Here is a 22,812-nt window from a genome sequence, read left to right on the forward strand (position 1 = left end):
CCCCCTTTACCATGTTTCTTAAATTCTTACCTTGTTTGATTTTTGGTGATGTCCACACCATCACCAAATTCTTACCTTGTTTGATTTTTGGTTGATGTTCACATTTTGTTTTTTAAGTAAATGCTAATGGGAAAAATCGAATTCACTGAGGAGCAGTCTGTGGAGAGCAGTCTATGCCTTTAGGAAGGATATTTATGTCATTGTCATTCAAGGTGTCTAACTCTTCAGTTACTTCCTGTAGCGTACCTTCTACCCCCTGCAAAATTTATAAACTGAAGTTCATTTTTCTGTAGTTATTTGATGTGCTAGATCTGCTTTTATAGAAACCTTTATTTTAGGAGTGCAGAGGGAAATGAAATGGGGGGGAAATAACTTTAAAACTCCTAAAGCTGACCTGAAACGGGATGACCGTGCAGCCACACACAGGACAGAAGGGGACAGGACAGCACAGGGCCGGCAGCTCCATCAGTTAGGCTGGACTGCCTGCTGTCACTCACACTCTGTCACAGACCAATAGTGCATTTTTTTCTCCTCTTGTGCTCCCTTCTCTTACGTATTTGCAAGAACAGTCCGGATTCAGAAAACATGCCTGAAACTGAGAAACTAAGAGAAAATGGGGTGGAGGTGCCCTTCAGTGCTGATAGCCTAGATGCGGACAGATCAAAAGCTAAATTCAATTTAAACCACCTCAGGCAGAAAAAGTAATTGAATTAAACTACCTCTAAATATGATAAGTCTGAGGATCTTAAAACCAGGCACAAAGAACCAGGTTAGAGTGAGCTGTTGTGTATTAAATGGATGCACAGAGCTCTAGCCATCCCCCCAACCCGGGGAGTTTCATGAGCTGCTGATTGCCTCTATCGCTTTACTACTGAGGCTGAAAACTGATTAAGCTGCTTATGGGGCTCCAGGGGCTAATGGTCCAGCCCACCAGGAATACTGCTGTCCCTGACTTAAGTGAGCTGCGTGGCATATGTGGTTTGATTATACAAGGGGGCGGTGTGGGGGGAGTCTGCAAGGCATAGGGAAGCTTTAAATAGCAGGCTTTATCATGCCAAATGGATACACTACTCTGATACCCCAAAATGAATATGGAATTGCTCTGATTCCTTCTCTTCAGCTGGTAACCATTTTTGAAAGGCTTCCTCAGGGGTGCCTGGGTGGCTCAGTCAGTTAAGCCTCCGACTCTTGATTTCAGCTTGGGTCTTGAGATCGAGCCCCACATCACGCTCTGCACGGAGAGTGGGGCTTGCTTGGGATTCTCTCTCCCTCTCTCTCTCTGCCCCTTCCCTGCCTGCATGGGCATGCTCGCTCTCTCTCTCTCTCTCTCTCTCTCTCTCTCTCTCTCTCTCTCTTTCTCAAAATAAGCTTTAAAAAAAAAGGCTTCCTCAAAAACTACTCACTTTGGAACCCACCCATTCTATTTTAAACCACCCTTACAAGACTATGTCCATGCCTTTAAACATACTTCTCAAATGGGTTCTCAGATACTATGATCAAGTGAAGTTCTAGAAAATAGATAAGTGTGTAATAGATATTTTAATCAATTCTTCTCCTTGAACACCACTGGGCAATTGTAATATACCTTTTCCCACCCCAGCCAGCAGATCATTGCCGCTCGATTAGGTAGTCAAGGGTATACAGGACTGAAGAACAGAACAAGCTGATATGTGCAAATAGGTTAAACTTGATGTACACATGGAAATTACAACACTCCTATTCTCTCAGATCGTTCCAACTAAATGCTCTAAAACTACTACCATTTAAAATAACTTTCCTCTCTCAGACTGTACAAAGAAAACACCAAAGTTTGAAGTTAAAAAACAACAACACTTTAAAGTCTTGTAAAATGACTGAAGGATCTGAACAGTTTTCAAGCAGACCTTATTTCTGTGGGCGAAACCAGCAGAGGACAACGATGATAAACAAAAGAACAGAATCAGAACAATCTGAGATGCTTAGGAAGTTGTCACAATTATCTTTTTAATTGACTCTTGGAAGAATAGATAGATATATGGAAAGCTTTTAGCATCTAAAAGCTTCTTAGGCAGTGAGTTGTTGATTTAAATGATTAACCAAAGCTTAACATATTCAGGACTTTGGGTTGAACAGAAAAAATATTGGTTTTCATCTTGGTTGCTAACCTGGTCAATCATTAAAAGGACGAGCGCTAATAAAAGTTTTAAAAGATGATTTTGACTCTTATATGATTTCTTATGTTTTATTAAACTTGAAGGTCCTCCCTTAAGTGACTTAAGCACAAGTCAAAGAGTTTCATACAGTCATTGCCTTTCAGATATTCTTTCTTTGCATAATTTTTTATTGAGATATAATTCACATACCATAAACTTCACTCTTCCAAAGTGAGTTTTAGTACATTCACAAAGTTGTGCATCCATCACCGTTATCATTCCAGAACACCTTGGTCAGCCTCAAAGGAAACCCCCAGGCCATCACCAGTCATTCCCTTGCTCTCCCCAGGTGCTGATAACCACTCATCTGTCCACTTTCTGTCTGTGGATTTGCCTATTTTGGACATTTCATTAAAACAGAATCATACATATATATTCTTTTCTGTCTGGCTCCTTTCAGTCTGATGTTTTCAAGATTCACCTATGTTGTAGCATGTATGTTGCTCCTTTTCGTGGCCAAATAATATTCCATTGTGTGGATATATAGCATTTTGCTTATCTGTTCACCAGCTGATGAACATTGGGTTACTTCTATTCTTTGGTATTATGAATAATGCTGCTCTGAACATTGGTATACAAGTTTTACATAGACATAAGTTTTCAATTCTCTTGGGTATATTCTAGGAGTTGAACTAACTGCTGGCTCATATTGTAACTTGGTTTAACTTTTTGAGAGACCACCAAACTGTCTCCCAAAGTGGCTGTACCAACCAGTTCACATTCCCACCAACAATGTATGAGAGCTCTGGTCTCTACGTATCCTTGCCAACATTTCTTATTGTCCTGTAATATTTTTTTATAGTAAATTTTTTTTCTCATTCTGAGTAGAAACTGATTATCAGGGCTTATGAAGAAACTATCCCAATGATGGCAGAATTCAGTACCTACACCATAATCAACAAAGACACTTTCCCAATGAGAAAAGAGCAATGAAATGGCCCTTCTGAGTGCTTACCTGCTGCAGATCAGCGAGGGAATACAGGTGGATCTGTTGAAGGAGGTATTCTCTGGGGAAAATTCTGAAAACAAGGACAGAAAGACAAATGAACTGTGTTGACTGCCACAAAACACACTTCCTGGTAAGTTTCAAAGTCTCATTCAAGATCCCTTTCCTCTACCTTCTTCCCTTTGCACCAACACTCCTCCTCCCAACAGTCTCTGAGGAAACTGTAACAATACCCACCCTTTTTCTTTCTAACAGATACTAAGATGGAAGTAAAAGTTTGGTCTTTGATTTCTTTTTTTTTTTTTTTTTAATTCCTTAATGAGTTCATTTCAGGACAAAAAGAAGTAATGCTCTGTTTTTTTTTTTTTTAATTGAAATGTAGCTGACATACAATATTCTATTAGTTTCAGGTATTTAACAAAGTGATTGAATAGTTCTATACATTATGAAGTGATCATCTTGATAAATCTAACTACCATCTATCACCAAAGTTGTTATGTATTAGTAACTACATTTCCTGTGCTGTACATTGCACCACTGTGTCTTATTTTATAACTAGAAGTTTGTACCTTTTAATCCCCTTCCCATCTATCATCCTTTACCCCACCCACTCCCCTCTGACAACCACCATATTATTCCCTGTGTCTTTGAGCCTGTTTCTGTTTTGTGTGCTTTTTTTTTAGTTTCCACATATAAGTGAAATCATACAGCATTGGTCTTTCTCTGTCCTATTTCACTTAGCATTATACCTTCTAGGTCCATCCATGTTTTTGCAAATGGGTAAGTTTCATTCTTTTTCATGGCTGGGTAATATTCCATTGTATGTAGATATTACCTCCTCTTAATCCATTCATCTACTGATGGACATTTAGGTTGCTTCCCTATCTTGGCTGTTAAAAATAATATTGCAATGAATGTAAGAGTGCATATTCTTTTCAAATTTTTTTTCTGTGGATAAACACCCAGAAGTGGAATTGCTGGATCATATGTTTTAGTTTTAGTTTTAATTTTTTGAGGAACCTCCATACTGTTTTCCATGGTGACTGCAGCAAATTACATTCCTATCAATAGTACACAAAGGTTCCCTTTTCTCCATATCTTCACCAACATATGTTACTTGTCTTTTTTATCCTAGCCATTCTGACAGATGTGAGGTGATGTCTCATGGTGGTCTTGATTTACATTTCCCTGATGATTAGTGATGTTGAGCATCTTTTCATGTGTCTGTTGGCCATCTGTATGTCATCTTTGGAGAAATGTCTTCAGATTCTTGGCCTATTTTTTAATTGATTTGTTTTTATGATATTGAATTGAGTTCTTTATATATTTTGGATATTAATCCCTTATCAGTTATGTAATTTGCATATCTCTTTTCCCATTCAGTAGGTTACCTTTTTGTTGATGGTTTTCTTCACTGTGCAAAAGTTTTTTAGTTTTATGTAGTCCCATTTGGTTTTTTTGTTTGTTTTTGCCTTTGCTTTTGTTGCCTTTGCCTGAGGAGACAGATCCAAAAAAAAATAATGTTAAGATCAATGTCCAAGAACCTATTACCTATGTTTTCTTCTAGGAGTTTCGTGGTTTCAGGACTTACATTTAAGTCTTTACTCCACTTTGAGTTTATTTTGTATATGATTTTAAAAAAATGGTCCAGTTTCCCAACATCATTTATTGAGGAGATTGTCTTTTCCCCATTGTATGTTCTTGTTTCCTTTGTTGAACATTAATTGAACATCTAAGCATGGGTTTATTTCTGGATTTTCTCTTCTGTTCCATTAATTAATGCATTTGTTTTTGTGCCACTGCCATTGTATTTTCATTATGATAGCTTTGTAGTATAGTTGGAGATCAGGGCTTTGTTCTTTCTGAAGATTGCTTTGGCTACACAGGGTCTTTGTAGCTGCGTACAAATTTTAGGATTACCTGTTTTAGTTTTGTGAAAAATGGCATAAGTATTTTCACAGGGATTCCACTGAATCTGCAGACTGTCGGTCAGATTTGGGTGTATGGACATTTTAACAATATTATTTGTTCCAGTCCATGGTATGTCTTTCCATTTATTTGTATTGGCTTCAATTTCTTTCATCGGTGTTTTACCATTCTCAGTGTACAGGTTTTTCATTTCCTCAATTAAAGTTATTTCTAGGTATTTTATTCTTGATGCAACTGTAAATGATATTGTTTTCATAATTTCTCTTTCTGATAGTTATTAGTGTATAGAATTGCAAAAGATTTCTGTATATTAATTTTGTTTCCTGCAACAGTACTGAATTAATTTATTAGTTCTAATCATTTTTTAGTGGAGTCTTTAGGGTTTTCTATACATAGTGTCATGTTATTTGCAAATAGTCACAGTTTTACTTCTCTTTTCCAATTTGGATGCCTTTTTTTTTTCTTGATTGTTATAGCTAGGACTTCCAATACTATGTTGAATAAAAGTGCTAAGATTGAGGGGCACCTGTGGGGCTCAGTTGGTTGAGCGTCCAACTCTTGATATTGCCTTGGGTCATGGTATTACAGTTGTGGGATCAAGCCCCACATCAGGCTCTGTGCTATGTGCAGCCTTCTTAGGATTCTCTCTCTCTGCCCCAATAATTAATATAATTTGTTGTCAAATTGGCTAACATACAGTGTATACAGTGTGCTCTTGGTTTTGGGGGTAGATTCTCATGATTCATCGCTTACATACAAGACCCAGTGCTCGTCCCAACAAGTGTCCTCCTCAATTCCCATCACCCCTTTCCCCCTCTAACACCCCCGCCCAAATCAACCCTCAGTTTGTTCTCTGTATTTTAGAGTTTCTTAAGGTTTGCCTCCCTCCCTCCCTCTCTGTTTTGTAACTATTTTTTCCCCTTCCCTTCCCCTAGGGTCTTCTGTTAAGTTTCTCAAGTTCCACATTTGAGTGAAAACATAATATCTGTCTTTCTCTGACTGACTTATTTAACTTAACATAGTACCCTCCAGTTTAATCCACATTGCTGAAAATGCCAGGATTTCATTCTTTCTCATTGCCAAGTAGTATTCCATTGTATGTATAAACCACATCTTCTTTATCCATTCATCAGCTGATGGGACATTTAGGCTCTTTCCATAATTTAGCTATTTTTGAAAGTACTGCTATAAACATTGGGGTACATGTGCCCCTATGAATCAGCACTCCTGTATCCCTTGGATAAATTCCTGGTAGTGCTATTGCTGCGTCATAGGGTAGTTCTATTTTTAATTTTTTGAGGAACCTCCACACTGTTTTTCCAGAGTGGCAGCACCAGTTTGCATTCCCACCAACAGTGCAGGAGGGTTCTCATTTCTCCACATCCTCACCAGCATCTGTTGTTTTCTACGTTGTTAATTTTAGCCACTCTGACTGGTTTGAGGTGGTATCTCAATGTGGTTTTGATTTGTATTTCCCCGATGATGAGTGATGTTGAGCATGTTTTCATGTGTTGGTTGGCCATCTGGATGTCTTCTTTGGAGAAGTGTCTATTCATGTCTTCTGCCCATTTCTTCACTGGATTATTTGTTTCTTGAGTGTTGAGTTTGGTAAGGTCTTTATAGATTTTGGATACTAGCCCCTTATCTGATATGTCATTTGCAAATATCTTTTCCCATTCCATCAGCTGCCTTTTAGTTTTGTTGATTGTTTCCTTTGCATTGCAGAAGGCTTTTATCTTGATGAGGTCCCAGTAGTTCATTTTTGCTTTTATTTCCCTTGCCTTTGGAGACATGTTGAACAAGAAATTGCTGTGGCTGAGGTCAAAGAGGTTGTTGCCTGTTTTCTCCTCTAAGATTTTGATGGTTTCCTGTCTCACATTTAGGTCTTTCATCCATTTTGAGTTTATTTTTGTGTATGGTGTAAGAAAGTGGTCCAGTTTCATTCTTCTGCATGTTACTGTCTAGTTTTCCCAGCACCATTTGCTAAAGAGACTGTCTTTTTTCCATTGGATACTCTTTCCTGCTTTGTCAAAGATTAGTTGGCCATACATTTGAGGGTCCAATTTTGGGTTCTCTATTCTATTCCATTGGTCTATGTGTCTGTTTTTGTGCCAATACCATACTGTCTTGATGATTACAGCTTTGTAGTAGAGGCTAAAGTCTGGGATTGTGATGCTTCCTGCTTTGGCTTTCTTTTTCAGCATAACTTTGGCTATTTGGGGTCTTTTGTGGTTCCATACAAATTTTAGGATTGTTTGTTCTAGCTCTGAGAAGAATGCCTGTGCAACTTTGATTGGGATTGTACTGAATGTATAAATTGCTTTGGGTAGTACTGACATTTTAACAATATTCTTCTAATCCATGAGTATGAAATGTTTTTCTATTTCTTTGTATCTTCAATTTCCTTCATAAGTTTTCTATAGTTTTCAGCATACAGATCTTTTACCTCTTTGGTTAGGTTTATTCCTAGGTATTTTATGGTACTTGGTGCAATTGTAAATGGGATCAATTCCTTGATATCTCCGTTGCTTCATTATTGGTGTATAGAAATGCAATCGATTCCTGTACACTGATTTTATATCCTGCGACTGCTGAATTCATGTATCAGTTCTAGCAGCTTTTTGGTGGGATCTTTCGGGTTTTCCATGTAGAGTATCATGTCATCTGTGACAAATTAAAGTTTGGCTGCTTTGCCAATTTGGATGCCTTTTATTACATTTTGTTGTCTGATTGCTGAGGCTAGGACTTCCAACACTATGTTAAACAACAGTGGTGAGGTGAGAGTGCACATCCTTGTCGTGTCCCTGATCTCAGGGGGAAAGCTCTCAATTTTTCCCCATTGAGGATATTAGCTGTGGGCTTTTCATATATGGCTTTTATGATGTTAAGGTAGGTTCCTTCTGTTCGGACTTTCTTGAGGGTTTTTATTAAGAAAGGATGCTGTATTTTGTCAAATGGTTTTTCTGAATCTATTGACAGGATCATATGGTTTTTATCCTTCCTTTTACTAATGCGATGTATCACATTGATTTGTGAATATTGAAACAGCCCTGCAGCCCAAGAATGAATCCCACTTGATCATGGTGAATAATTCTTTTAATACGCTGTTGAATTCGATTTGCTAGTATCTTGTTGAGATTTTCTGCATCCATGTTAATCAGGGATATTGGCCTGTAATTCTCCTTTTTTTTGTGGGGTCTCTGTCTGGTTTGGGAATCAAGGTAATGCTGGATTCATAGAATGAGTCCAGAAGCTTTCCTTCCATTTCCATTTTTTGGAACAGCTTAAGAAGGATTAATGTTAACTCTGCTTTAAGTCTGGTAGAATTACTCTGGGAAGCCATCTGGCCCAGGACTCTTTATTTGTTGGAAGATTTTTGAAAACTGATTCAATTTCTTCTAGACTAGTTATGGGTCTATTCAAGTTTTCTATTTCTTCCCATTTGAGTTTTGGTAGTGTGTGGATATCTAGGAATTTGTCCATTTCTTCCAGATTGTCCACTTTGTTGGCATACATTTTTTCATAGTATTCTCTGGTAATTGTTTGTATTTCTGTGGTGTTGGTTGTGATCTCTCTTTCATTCTTGTTTTATATATTTGGGTCCTCTCTTTTCTTCTTTTTGAGAAGTCTGACTAGGGGGTTAACAATTTTGTTTATTTTTTCAAAAAACCAGCTCTTAGTTTGATCTGTTTAATGTTTTTTTGTTGTTGTTTTTTGGGTTTTTTTTTTTTTTTTGGATTCTACATTGTTTATTTCTGCTATAGTCTTTATTATTTCTCTTTTTCCGCTGGCCTTGGGGTTTCTTTGCTGTTGTGCTTCTAGTTCCTTTAGGTGTGCTGTCAGATTTTGTATTGGCGATTTTTCTTGTTTCTTGAGATAGGCCTGGATTGCAATGTATTTTCCTCTTAGGACTTCTTTTGCTGCATGCCAAAGGGTTTGGACTGTTGTGTTTTCATTTTCATTTGTTTCCATATATTTTTAAATTTCTTCAATTGCCTGGTTGACCCATTCATTCTTTAGCAGGGTGTTCTTTAGCCTCCATGCATTTGGAGGTTTTCCAAACTTTTTCTCATGGTTGATTTCAAGTTTCATAGCATTGTGATCTGAAAGTGTGCATGGTATGATCTCAATTCTTTTTGATTTATTGAGAGCTTTTTTGTGACCCAGTATGTAATCTATCCTGGAGAATGTTCCATGTGCACTCAAGAAGAATGTGTGTTCTGCTTTTGGATGAAAAGTTCTGAATATACCTTTCCAGTCCATCTAGTCCAGTGTATCATTCAAGGTCACTGTTTCTTTATTGATTTTCTGCCTAGATGATCTGTCCATTGTTGTAAGTGGAGTATTAAAGTCACCTGTAGTTACTGCATTCTTATCAATAAGATTGTTTGTTTGTGATTAATTGATTTATATATACAGGTGTTCTCAAATTGGGTGCATAAACATTTATAATTGTTAGCTCTTCTTGATGGATAGACCCTGTAATTATTATATAATGCCCTTCTTCATCTCTTGTTACAGCCTTTAGTTCAAAGTCTAGTTTGTCTGATATAAGTATGGCTACTCCAGCTTTCTTTTGACTTCCAGTAGCATGATAGATGGTTCCCCATCCCCTCACTTGCAATCTGAAGGTGTCCTCAGGTCTAAAATGAGTCTCTTATAGACAGCATGTAGATGAATCTTGTTTTTTATCTATTCTGATACCCTATGTCTTTTGTTTGGAGCATTTAGTCCATTTACATTCAGCGTTATTATTGAGAGATATGGATTTAGTGTCATTGTGTTATCTGTAGATTTCATGCTTGTGGTGAGGTTTCTGGACCTTTGCAGTCTTTACAGCATTCCACTCACAGACTCCCCCTTAAGATCTCTTGCAGGGTTGGTTTAGTGGTCACGAACTCCTTCAGTTTTTGTTTGTCTTGGAAAGCCTTTATCTCTCCTATTCTGAATGACAACCTTGCTGGGTAAAGGATTCTTGGCTGCATATTTTTCCTATTCAGCACATTGAATATTTCCTGCCACTCCCTTCTGGCCTGCCAAGTTTCAGTGGACAGGTCCGCTACTACCCTTATGTGTCTATCCTTATAGGTTAAGGCCCGTTTGTCCCTAGCTGCTTTCAGAATTCTCTCTTTATCTTTGTATTTTGCCAGTGTCACTGTAATATGTTGTGGAGACCTATTCTTATTACATCTGAAGGGAGTTCTCTATGCCTCCTGGATTTGCATGTCTGCTTCCTTCCCCACATTGAGGAAGTCCTCAGCTATAATTTGTTCAAGTAAATCTTCTGCCCCTTTCTCTCTCTCTTCTTCTTCTTCTGGAACTCCTATGATACAGATATTATTACGTTTCATTAAATCACTTAGTTCTCTAATTCTCCCCTCATGGTCTATTATTTTTTTTTTTATCTTTTTCTCAGCTTTATCATTTTCCATAATTTGAATAAAAGGTGTAAGAGTGAGGGGCGCCTGGGTAGCTCAATTGGTTGAACTTCCAACTCTTGATATTGGCTTGGGTCATGGTCTTGCAGTTGTGGGATCAAGCCCTGTCAGGCTCTGTGCTAGTGTGCAGCCTACTTGGGATTCTTTCTCTCTTTCTGCCCCTCCCCCCATCAAAAGTAGACAAAGTAAACATTAAAAAATATTTTTTTAAAAAGTGGTGAGAGGGGCGCCTGGGTGGCGCAGTTGGTTAAGTGTCCGACTTCAGCCAGGTCACGATCTCGCGGTCCGTGGGTTCGAGCCCCGCGTCAGGCTCTGGGCTGATGGCTCGGAGCCTGGAGCCTGTTTCTGATTCTGTGTCTCCCTCTCTCTCTGCCCCTCCCCCGTTCATGCTGTCTCTCTCTGTCCCCAAAATAAATAAAAACGTTGAAAAAAAAAATTAAAAAAAAAAGTGGTGAGAGTGGGCATCTTTGTCTTGTGTCTGATCTTAAAGGAAAAGCTTTTAGCTTTTCACCATTGAGTATGATGTTATTTGTGGGTTTGTCATATATTGCTTTTATCATGTTGAGGTATGTTCCTTCTAGACTCACTTTGTTGAGTTTTTATCGTAAGTGGATGCTGAATTTTGTCATGCTTTTTCTGCATCTATTGAGATAATTATATAATTTTTATCCCTCTGTTTATGTGGTTTATCATGTGGATTATCTGTATTTTTGGATATTGAAACTTCCTTGAATCCCTGGAATAAATCCCGCTTGATCACTGCCTATTATCCTTTCAATATATTACTGAATTTGGTTTGCTAATATTTTGTTGAAGATACTTGTACGTATGTTCATCAGTGATACTGGCCTGTAATTTTCTTTTCTTCCTTTTTCTTTTTCTTTTCTTTCCTTTCTCTTTTCTTTCTCCTTCCTTCCTTCCTTCCTTCCTTCCTTCCTTCCTTCCTTGACCGTCTTTGTCTGGTTTTGGTATTAGGGTAATGCTGGCCTCATAGAATGTGTTTGGAAGTATTCTTTCTCTTCTATTTTTTTTTTTTTTTTTGGCAATAGTTTGAGAAGGATAGGTGTTAACTCTTTTTTAATGTTTAGTAGAATTCACCTATGAAGCCATCTGGTACTGGACTTTTATTTGCTGGAAATTTTTGATTACTGATTCAATTTCACTATTTATAATTTGTCTATTCAGATCTTGCATTTCTTCTTGATTCAGTCTTAGAAGATTGGAATTTATCCTGACCTTTGACTCTAATGCAATCCACGGTGGGTTAGAACATCAGGTTTCTTGCACCAGCTGTGTCTCTCACAGGTTGTGTCATCTCAGGCAAATCCTAAAACCCACCTAGCTCCAGCTTCTTCAGTGTTTAATAAAGACTACTGAACATGATGTCTTTAAATATCTTTCCAGTTCTATGCCTAAATTACTAGATTATGGAATTGAGAAAATCGGTGTGGCAACCTGTGTGCCTTTGTCTAGAGGGTTTTATGGCTTTCTTTAATGGGGACAATGGTGCTTGATATCACATTAATGAACTATCCTCTTGCATATATCATGACAAATTTTAGTGCATAGGTACAGATGGGACTAATGGGGTGAAATATTTCAAATTGGGATTCCCTGACACAGTCTACTATATTTAGCTGCTGTCAATTTACAGTATCTGGATAAATGACTGTGAACAGAGAAAAAAAACAATGGATTATGAACAAAAATCATACCAAAGTATAGACGGTTAGAACCCTCCCGACCAACACACATACATCCCAAAATAAAACTCATGGTGCCAGAATTTTTTTCTGTCTTTTGTGGTACTGTGCGATTTTTTTGTATCCTAAATGAAACAACCAATTTATTCAATTAACGTTTATAACTGACCTCTATATACCAAGCACTGTGCCAGGCACTAGGTGGAAAATTGTGAATAAGACATTCCCAGTAATAAGCCAAGGAGAGTTAAGTCAAGTGAGGAAAAGATATATAAACTGTTAATTGAGAATGGTAAGTTATGCACAGGATACATATTTTTAGAATGGTCTGGCATGTTTGACCCCAACCCTGACTGTCTATTAAAATCACTTGGGGGAGATTTTAGAAAACAACGGGGCATAAGCATGGGTAGAACTCAGAAATCAGTGTTAAACGAAACAAAAATTCTCCTGGTGATTAGTGCAGCCAAGGTTTAGAATCCCTGAGCTAATATCCAGCTCATTGGGAAATTTATTATTCAGTCTTTCAATTATGCATGCATTAATAGACAAATCCTAGAGATTAAATCATTCCTTCATCCTTCCATTCATCTTTCTATCTATCCAATACTGATTAAGCACAACTATGTGTCAGCCACTGTACTAAGCCACTGAAGAAAGGGCACCTGTTAGATAAATTCCTTCCCCCATGGAGGTCTGGTACAGGCATATGCTTGTTTGCAGTTCTCCTAGTAAGTATGATAGGCTCTGAAAAATTCTGCTAAAATGCCCTGTTTTGTCCACAGAAATGAGAATAGACTGAGTGAATGGCAAGGCACTTATATTCTAGGAAATGCATTATAGTACCTGAGGCTGGGCTCTTCATCTCTAATGGTTCAGGGCCACACCTGTGGCAGGAAGGGGGTACACATTCCAAGCCCAGGTGGGTAGGTTGTGGGGAAAGTGCCTATTCCTCCACGTGAGGGATAAGTTTCCCTACTGCAGACAGGCTCCTTGTTGTGGAGGGTAGACCACTTCCATTTTCAAAAACACACATACAAGACAGAGATGATTGAGAGATGTATTCCTCCTGGCACCCTATAGTATTAAGCACCAATAACAGTAAGAAAAGGCCACTGGGGGCTGGGCACTTGACATACATCATCATTTCTTTTCTTTCTTTCCTTCTTTTTTTTTTTTTTTTTTAAGAGTTTTATTTATTTAAGTAATCTCTATACCCAACATGGGCCTCAAACCCACGACCCTGAGATTAAGAGCCACATGCTCCTCCAATTGAGCCAGCCAGGTGCCCCAACATATACATCATCATTTAATTTAATTCTCACAACTGCCCTACATGTAAGTATAGCCTCCATTTTATGTGAGAAAAAACTGATGCTCTGAGGCAAAGACTAATTTGTCCAAAGTCACAAATCTGGGATTCAAGGTCAGGACTTTCTAACTCCAAAGGCCTGTACTCCTTCCACTTTCTTGAAGGTGGGAGTAGAGGAAAGAGGGAGGCAGGCTAACTATCTAATTTAGCTATATAATGCATGTCTCTTGTAGGTAGATGTTATTGCTACTTAGGCCAGAAGCAATATATAGCCATTTATACATTTTTAAGCAGGAAAGTGACACTGATATACTCTGTCATGCCCAATTTCTGAAGGCAGTAGAGATTATGGGCAGACTGCAGGTAGAGATAGTCCCTACAGGTATTTGAGAGTCTATTTTAGGGTAACCACAGGAGGACAGTGAAAGTGGGGGATAGGTAATACAGGAGACCTTTTGGATGAAGAATTGACAATGTTTAGAATCTGTGAAAGAGGAGAAAGGAATCAAAAGAGACTGAAGTATCTAGCTTGGGTGACAGGATGGTGATGTCACTGGCCTACACAGGGCAGGCTGTCAGGGCAGGGGATACAGAACTGAGTTTCACACGTGCTGAATATAGAGTGCTTGTAGGAGAGCCAGCAAATATGGGCCTTGGAAATACGGGATGAAGAGATGTGGAATACTCCAGGGCATTTCTGACATCAGCACAGAGGTGACAGTTAAAGCTGTGAAAGTGGATGGGATGGACCTAGAAGGGAACTGAATAGGAAGGGGCATAGCAGGGAAAGGGGTTGTTATTTGTTTACCTTACACTGCCTGGAATTATCTAAAGTACACTTTGGCATTCTGCAATTTTTCTCCTGCTTGAAAAATTGTTTTAAAAATAACCAGCACGTTTACAGGTTTCTAACATTTCCTCTATTTGTGAAATGTTTATAACCCTCATGTACTTCACCTGGCTACCCCGATGTTAACATCGTACACAACCATGGTGCATTGACCACACCTAAGAAAGGAAGCATTATGCAAATTATAGACTTTATTCAAATTTCACCAATTGTCTAATGTCCTTTTTTCTAGTCAAGGATCCAACCTGAATACAACATTGCATTTATAGTTTCCTATTTATATATAATGTAAGCATTTGCAGGAAAACTTGAGACCTAAAGATACATGCCAAATAGGAAACCTAGGACGCAGTCTTAGAGTGGGGCAGCTAGTGTAGCAACATAGGATAGTGCAATAAGGGGACACGGAATATTTGAGCATGGCTCAATGGGAGGAATAATCTTTAAATAGCAAATGCTTAATAATGAAATCCCTCAAATAAAGTAAAATGAAAGCAATGTGTCAGAAGGGCTAAGAAATGGAGACAGTGAATCAAGTAGGTAGGATGGAAAATCATTTCAAGATTAGCTTCTACCTCTTCCGTTGGTTTGTACAAACGTAGGTCAGCTGGACACTGTGGGAGAAGGAAACTGACTGAAATGGACCGTAGCAGGAACAAACACAGGGCAGGGTCATCTCGATGTTTTGCCACTTAGTCCTTCCTGCTCTAAAATCCTAAGACTTCTATGACAGAGTACACAGGATGTAAGAAATAACTATAAACTTACAAATCAAATCGTACTGGTAGACTCTTCCTAGAGTACTACAGCCAGTCCGTTCATTAACCAGTTAACAACTTACTGAGTGCATACAACAAGCCAGGTGTTGTGCTAAGGGCTGGAGATGAATGTGTCAATGAACACAGTTGATGAGCAATGATTTCCAGATTCTCCTTACTGGGCTAGGTCCTTCTTGCTTCCAAACACTGCTCATTAACTACCACTCCTCTTCTCACAATAACTAACCAACTTTGAGCACGGTCATCTAACATTATTTGTACTGCTAAAGTTATCTATGTGTTTAATGTTTCTGGGTGTGAATATATTTCACGTTTGTCTTCTCTCCCCGCAGAAGCACCTCATCTACTGTCTCCTCTCTACCACCTGTCAGTGTCTACTACTATAATTTATACGGGGTCGGTCATAACAGACACAAAGAACTAGAAAATGCAATATATGCAGAAAAGATAAAGGAACTAAGCTGAGTGTGTCTGGAGAAGATGTGTTCAGGAGATATGGTGGTGGCCACAAAATCCACAGGCTTTTAAGACGATAATGCCAATCAGCTTTTCTTTTCCCTCAGGATGGCAATTGTAGCACAAAAACACTAAAGTCAAATACGACCATAAATCTCCTGAGAGGGAAGACTGAGAGGTATTAAAATGTATCTCCTTACTGGTGCTTTTTAATGTAAATTAAAAAAAAATTTTTTTTCCAGCCATTTAGAAGTAGGAACACACTCTTGTGCTTAGAGAAGTTAAGGGTTTCAAAGGCAGGGCCAGATATCAGGCTGTTCCTCTTTCTCACTGCCTCCCATCTTCACGGCAGGTTGGGTTTGCAAGACAGTCTCTGAAAATCTCCTTTAGGCAGACCATCCAAAGGGAAGCAAGGGGGTAAATAATAACATAAAAGCGAAGCCCAGGAAAGCGCCTGCAACTTCCCATCAGGGTGACACCAAGGGCTCTTCCCTGCTGTGGTTTACGTGGGCAAGTTGGCTCAATCGACCAAGCTCTTTAGGAAATGGACGGAACGAATTGGGACTCCCAGAGGCCAGCTTCCCTTACACTCTGAGTAGTAAAAGGGGCTGCAGAGGACCTGTGGACCCAGTGTGTGCTTGGGTAGCAGTAAACTGCCTCACGCAGAGCTCCCTAGGGGATGCAGAGAAAAGTTCACAGCCACTTCAGGGACCCCTGGGGGAGTGATTCATGTCCAGGAGGCAAAGCCGGGTGTCCCTTTAAGATAGTCATGTAAGCATTAATTTTACTATTAATGTATTCAATAAAGAATGATGATTATTTGCATTTCGTCAGAAAACACTATTTGTGATCATCATACCTCCCAGTGAATTTAATGCAAATGAAATCCAACCTTTCAACCTCTATGACTTGTCACTGTGGTAAAAACCTAAAATCAGCATATGTTTCAATGCAATAAATAGATGCAGGGTACGTAATATGTGATGGGCATTGTGCTAGGCCCTGGAGCTTTGGAGAAAACACGGCTTTTTAATAGCAAAGAATATGCAGACAAGTGGGATACACAGGCAAGTAAGCAAATGGCTCCAGTTCACAAGGCGGAGTGCTGAGACCGGGAGACCTACCTGCAGGGGTGAGGGAAACCTGCAGAGCACCTGCTCCGGAAGGCCTCAGAGAACTGCCCATTGGTAATCTGAAGGTGTGGAAGGAGGGGAGTTCTAGGTGGAGGGAGCAGCACGCGTGACAGCCCAGAGGCCAGTGTGAGCAAAGTGCTCTCAGGGGACCGGCTGTGTGGGAGGAAGAAAGAGCAGTGCACACGTACAGATGGGTAGGAGCTTAGAAAGGCAGGGCAGAGCCAGAAACGAGAGGTCTGTCTCCCAATGCCTTGCTACGCATCTACCTCAGAAGAGATGGGGCTGCCACAGAAGTGTAGGAGGACAGCATGGTTAGATCTGTGACTTTAAAAGAACCCCAGCAGCAGAAGGGGATGGGGGAGAGACAGAGGGATGGACAACTTTTTTGTAAATTAGGCGAGAAATGATGGGGGCCTGGACAGAATTTAAATGGCTACTCTGGGGTTGCAGAGAGTGGGCCTGCCACAAGATAGATTTCTGTAGCAGAATCCACAGGTCATGCTGACTAACAGGAAGTGAAGGCCAGGAAGGAGCCTGGGATTATTCAGTTTTCCAGCTAGGTCCACTAGGTAAATGGCATGGCCACTTACCGGCATAGGGAACAAGGAAGAGGAATTGTCTTTGCGCAACAGGTAGCTCAGTTGGGGCAGAGGACTAGAACTCTTTGCAGAATGTCCAGGAAAAGTCGTCCAGGAGTCCAGGCAGGAGATTTGTGTGCCCTTAGCCTACAGGTGTTAGGTGAAGCCATAAGTGCTAGCCCAGGACAGCACATATTAGAAAAACCGAAAACCCAGACTGGATCCTGGCAGAACAGTATTAGTTAGGGAGTGGATGCGGGAAGAAGACTGGGAAGGAGCAGGTGATAGGAGGGAGAAAAAGCAGAAGAGCCAGGAGCAGCAAAGCCAAGAAAGGAGAGAATTTCAAGAAGGAAAAAGAGGGTCAGTGGCATCCAAGGCAGTGGAGAGGTCAAATAATATGAGTAAGACTGTCACAAAGCTCGAGAAGTTTCTGCTGGATTTGGCAAATGGGAATCATTAGCGACCTGGAACGAACTGATTTCAGGAGAGGAAGAGGGAAGTCAGATTGCAGAGGGGTGAAGGACTATGGATTACTCTTTAAAGAAGTAGCCCTTAAAAAAAGAGAAACTGGGCCATAGCTTAAAAAAAAAAAAAGGAGGTAGGACTAAGAAGGGATCTTTTCCTTTTTTAAACAAGAAAATGTATTATTTCAATTAGAAAAACCTTTTTAATTGTCGTTAATATACAATATTGGTTGCAGGTAACAAAGTGATTCAACATTACATAAATTAGAAAATAAGCACTTAAAAATCTAGTTACCGTCTGTCACCACACATTGTCATTAAAATTTTAATTCCCTACGCTGTATTTTACATCTCTGTGACTTATTTACAACTGGAAATTTGTGCCTCTTAATCCTCTTCACCTATTTCACCCTTCCACCCTCTCTTTAGCAACCACCAATTAGTTTGTTTCCATTTTTTGTTTATTCTTTTGTTTTATTTTTTAGATTCTACATGTAAGTGAAATCATGGTACTTGTCTTTCTCCGGCTTATTTCACTTAGCATAATACCCTCTACATCCATCCATGTTGTCACAAATGGCAATATTTCTCCAGGTGACCCCAAGATTTCATTTAAAAAACATTTCTTTTAATTTTTTTAATGTTTTATTTATGTTTTGAGAGAGAGAGACAGACAGACAGAATCCACGAAGCAGGCTCCAGGCTCTGAGCTGTCAGCACAGAGCCCGATGCGGGGCTCGAACCTGTGAACCATGAGGTCATGACCTGAGCCAAAGTCAGATGCTTAACCGACCGAGCCACACAGGCGCCCCAACCAAAATTTCATTTTTTTTTTTTTTTAGCGTTTATTTATTATTGAGAGACAGAGCATGAGCAGGGGAGGGGCAGAGAGAGAGGGAGACGCAGAATCTGAAGCAGGCTCCAGGCTCTGAGCTGTCAGCACAGAGCCCAATGCGGGGCTCGAACTCACAACCAGTGAGATCATGACCTGAGACAAAGTCGGACACTTAACCGACTGAGCCACTCAGGCGCCCCCAAAATTTCATTTTTGAAATCAGATTATGGCTGAGTAATATTCTACTTTGTGTATGTATACCACAATTTCTTTATCCATTCATCCACTGATAGACACTTCAGTGGTTTCCATATCTTGGCTACTATAAATAATGCTGTAATGAACACAGGGGTACATACATCTTTTTGAATTTTCATTTTCTTCAGATAGATACCCAGAAATGGAATTGCTGGATCATCTGATTTTAGTTCTATTTTGAATTTCTGGAGGAACCTTTTTACTCTTTTCCACAGTGGTTGCAACAAGTACATTCCCACCAACACTGCATAAGGGATCCCTTTTTTCTATATCTTTGCTAACATTTTTTATTTCTTGTATTGATACTAGCCACTCTGAAAGATATGATATCTTCCTATGGTTTTGATTTACATTTCCCTGATGATTAGTGATGTTGAGCATCTTTTCATGTGTCTGTTGGTTATCTGTATGTCTTCTTTAAAAAAAAATATCTATTTTAGGTGCTTTGTCCATTTTTTCATCAGGTTTTTTTTTATACTAATGAGTTATTTATATATTTTGGATATTGATCCCTTATTTGCAAATATCTTCTGCCATTCAGTAGGTTACCTTTCCATTTCATTAATAGCTTCCTTTGTGGGGCAAAAGCTTTTTAGTTTGATATTGTCCCAATTGTTTGTTTTTGCTTTGTTTTTTATCAACTGAGAAAAACGATCCAAAAAAATAGCTAAGACTGATGTCCAAAAGTTGACTGCCTACGTTTTCTTCTAGGAGTTTTATGGTTTCAGGTCTTACATTTAAGTCTTTAATTCATTTTGTTTATTTTTTGTATATGGTGTAAGAACGTGGTCCAATTTTCTAGGCACCATTTATTGAGACTGTCTTTTCCCCATTGTATATTCTTACCTTCTTTGTTGTAGATTAGTTGACCATATGAGTGGGTTTATTTCTGGGCTATTCTATTGATCTATGTGTCTGTTTTTGTGCTAATACCATGCTGTTTTGATGATTATAGCTTTGTAATATAGTTTGAAACCAGGAGGCATGATACCTCAAGATTGTTTTTGCTACTCTAGGTCTTTTGCTATTCGATACAAATTTTAGGTTTACTTGTTCTAGTTCTGTGAAAAATGCCACTGGTATTGTGACAGGGGTTGCACTGAATCTGTACGTTGCTTTGGGTAGTAAGAACATTTTAACAACATTCTTTCAAACCTTGAGCACAGTATATTCTTCTATTGTGTCATCCTCAGTTTTTCTCTTTAGGGTATTTTACCTTCTTGGTTAAATTTATTCCCATGTATTTTATTCTTCTTAATACACTTGTAAATGGGATTGTTTTCCTAATTTCTCTTTCTGATTGTTAATGCATAATAATTGCAACAGATTTCCATATATTAATTTTGTATCCTGCAACAGTACTGAATTCATTTATTCTAACAGTTTTGTAGTGGAGTCTGTAGGGTCTAGCACAGGTTTACTTCCTCTTTTCCAATTTGGATACCTTTTATTTCTTTTTTCTTGTGGGAGTGCTGTAACTAAAACTGCTAACACAATGTTGAATAAAAGTGGTGAAAGTGGGCATCTTTGTCTTGTGCCTGATCTTAGAGGAAAAGCTTTCAGCTTTTCACCAATGAGTATGATGTTAGCTGTGGGTTTGTCATATAAGACCTTTATGATGATGAGGTATGTTCCCTCTGTACCCACTTTGAGAGTTTTTATCATAAATGGATGAATTTTGTCCAATGCTTTTTCTGCATCTATTGAGATGACTACATGATTTTTACCCTCCTTTTTGTTAATGTGGTATATCAGGTTGGTTTTGCGGATATTAAACCATCTTTGTATCCCAGTAATAAATCCCAGTTGACTATGGTATATGATCCTTTTCATGTATTGTTGGCTTTGGTTTGCTAATATTTCACTGAAGTTTTTTTGCATCTATATCAAAGCTGTTGATCTGTAATTTCCTTTTTTTTTTTTTTAAATGTCTTTGTCTGGTTTTGGTATCAGGGTAATGCTGGCATTGTAGAATGAATTTGGAAGCATTTCTTCATCTGAAATTTTTTGGAATGCTTCATCTGGTCCTGGACTTTTGTTTGCTGAGGAGAACAGAAAGTCTGTTCACATTTTCTATCCTTCCTTATTCAGTCTTGAAAGATTATATGTTCCTAGGAATTTATCTACTTCTAGCTATCCAATTTATTGCTCATAGTCTTTTAAATCCTTTGTATTTCTCTAGTGTTGGTTGTGACTTCTCTCATTTCTGATTTTACTTATTTGAGCCCTCTTTTATTCTTGAAGAGTCTGGCTAGAGGTTTATCAATTTTGTTTATTTTTTTGGAGAACCAGCTCTTAGTTTCATTAATTTTTTTATTATTTTCTTAGTCTCTATTTCATTTATTTCTGCTATGATATTTATTATTTCCTTCCTTCTAGCAATGTTGGGTTTTGTTTGTTCTTTTACTGGTTCCTTTATGTGTAAGGTTAGACTGTTAGACATTTTTGTTTCTTGAGGTAGGCCTGTATTTCCTCTTAAAACTGTTTTTTGCTGGATCTCATAGATTTTGGAATGTTGCTTCCATTTTCATTTGCCTGAAGGTGTTTTTTAAATTACTTCTTTGATTTCTTCATTGACCCATTGATTGTTTAGTACCATGTTGTTTAGCCTCCAAGTATGTGTGTATTTTTCTAGTTTTTTCTTGCAATTGGTTTCTGCTTTCATACTGTTGTGATTGCAAAAGATGCTTGATATGATTTCAATCTTCTTAAATTTATTGAGACTTGTTTTGTAGACTAATGTGTAATTTTGGAGAAGGTTTCATGTGCATTTGAAAAGAATATGCATTCTACTGTTTGGGGATGGGACATTATGTATCTATTAAGTCCATTTGGTTTAACATGTCATTTAAGGCCATTGTTTCTTTCTTTCCTGTTCTTTTAAGTTCATTTATTTTGAGAGAAAGAGAGAGAGAGAGACAGAGAGAGAGAGAGAGAGAGAGAGAGAGAGAGAGAGAGGAAGAGGGCAGAGAGAGAATCCCAAGCAGGCTCTACCACTGTCAGCACAGAGCCTGACACGGAGATCAAACTCCCAAATTCTGAGATCATAACATGAGCCCAAATCAAGACTTGGATGCTTAAGTGACTGAGCCAGCCAGGTGCCCCTAGTCTATTTACATTTAAAGTAGTTATTGATAGGTATGGACTTATTGCCATTTTGTTAATTGGTTTCTGGTTGTTTTTGTAGTTCTTCTCTGTTCTTCCTTCTCTTGCTCTCTTATGATTTGATGACTTTAGTGTTATGTTTGGATATTTGTATCTTTATTTTTTGTGTACCTATTACAGGTTTTGGGTTTGTGGTTACCATGAGTTTCATATACAATACCCTATGTATATGACAGTCTATTTTAGGTTTATTGTCGCTTAAAGTTTGAACACATTATAAAAGAACACACTACATTCTTAACCACACCCCCCATGTTTCATCTATCTGATCTATTCTGCACCTTTTTTTTCAAAGTCTATTTATTTTGAGAGAGAGAGAGAGAGCATATGCATGAGCAAGTCGGGGAGGGGCAGAGAGAGGAGGAGAGAGAGAATCCCAAGCAAGTTCTGCACCGTAAGCACAGGCCTGACACAGGGCTTGACCCCATGAACTGTGAAAGCATGAGCTGAGCTGCGGTCAAGAGTCAGACACTCAACTGTCTAAGCCACCCAGGTGCCCCTATTTTGCATCTTTCTATTTTGTGTATCCCTTTATGAATTATTGTAGATATAGTTGATATTACCACTTTTGTCTTTTACCATTTATACTAGCTTTATAAGTGGTCAACCACTACCTTTACTATATATTTGCTTTTACCAGTGAGATTTTTTTCCTTCATAATTTTCTTCTACTTATGGCCTTTTCTTTTCCACTTAAAGGAGCCTCTGTAACGTTTCTTGTAAGACTGGTTTAGTGATGAACTCAAAATTTTGTTTGTCTGGAAAACTTTTTAT

At 38.6% G+C, this 22,812-nt stretch overlaps 1 protein-coding gene and 1 long non-coding RNA gene across 9 annotated transcripts in view; one reads left to right on the forward strand and one right to left on the reverse strand.

Moving 5' to 3' along the window:
* The window catches only part of PLEKHM3 (pleckstrin homology domain containing M3), a 199,744-nt gene that overhangs the window by 76,362 nt on the left and 100,570 nt on the right, over positions 1–22,812 (reverse strand). For all 8 annotated transcript variants that reach the window (XM_003991077.6, XM_006935510.5, XM_019838548.3 and 5 more), the window contains one exon: positions 3,148–3,211. In XM_003991077.6, coding sequence (XP_003991126.2) covers positions 3,148–3,211 — 64 coding nt within the window. The remainder of the gene's footprint in view (positions 1–3,147; positions 3,212–22,812) is intronic.
* Positions 1–22,812, forward strand: part of LOC123379256 — a 57,217-nt gene that overhangs the window by 29,371 nt on the left and 5,034 nt on the right. Inside the window, exon 2 of the long non-coding RNA XR_006583510.1 lies at positions 3,021–3,271. This is a non-coding gene — a long non-coding RNA (uncharacterized LOC123379256). The remainder of the gene's footprint in view (positions 1–3,020; positions 3,272–22,812) is intronic.

This window comes from Felis catus, chromosome C1 (assembly GCF_018350175.1).
Source record: "Felis catus isolate Fca126 chromosome C1, F.catus_Fca126_mat1.0, whole genome shotgun sequence".
Lineage (NCBI taxonomy): Eukaryota > Metazoa > Chordata > Mammalia > Carnivora > Felidae > Felis > Felis catus.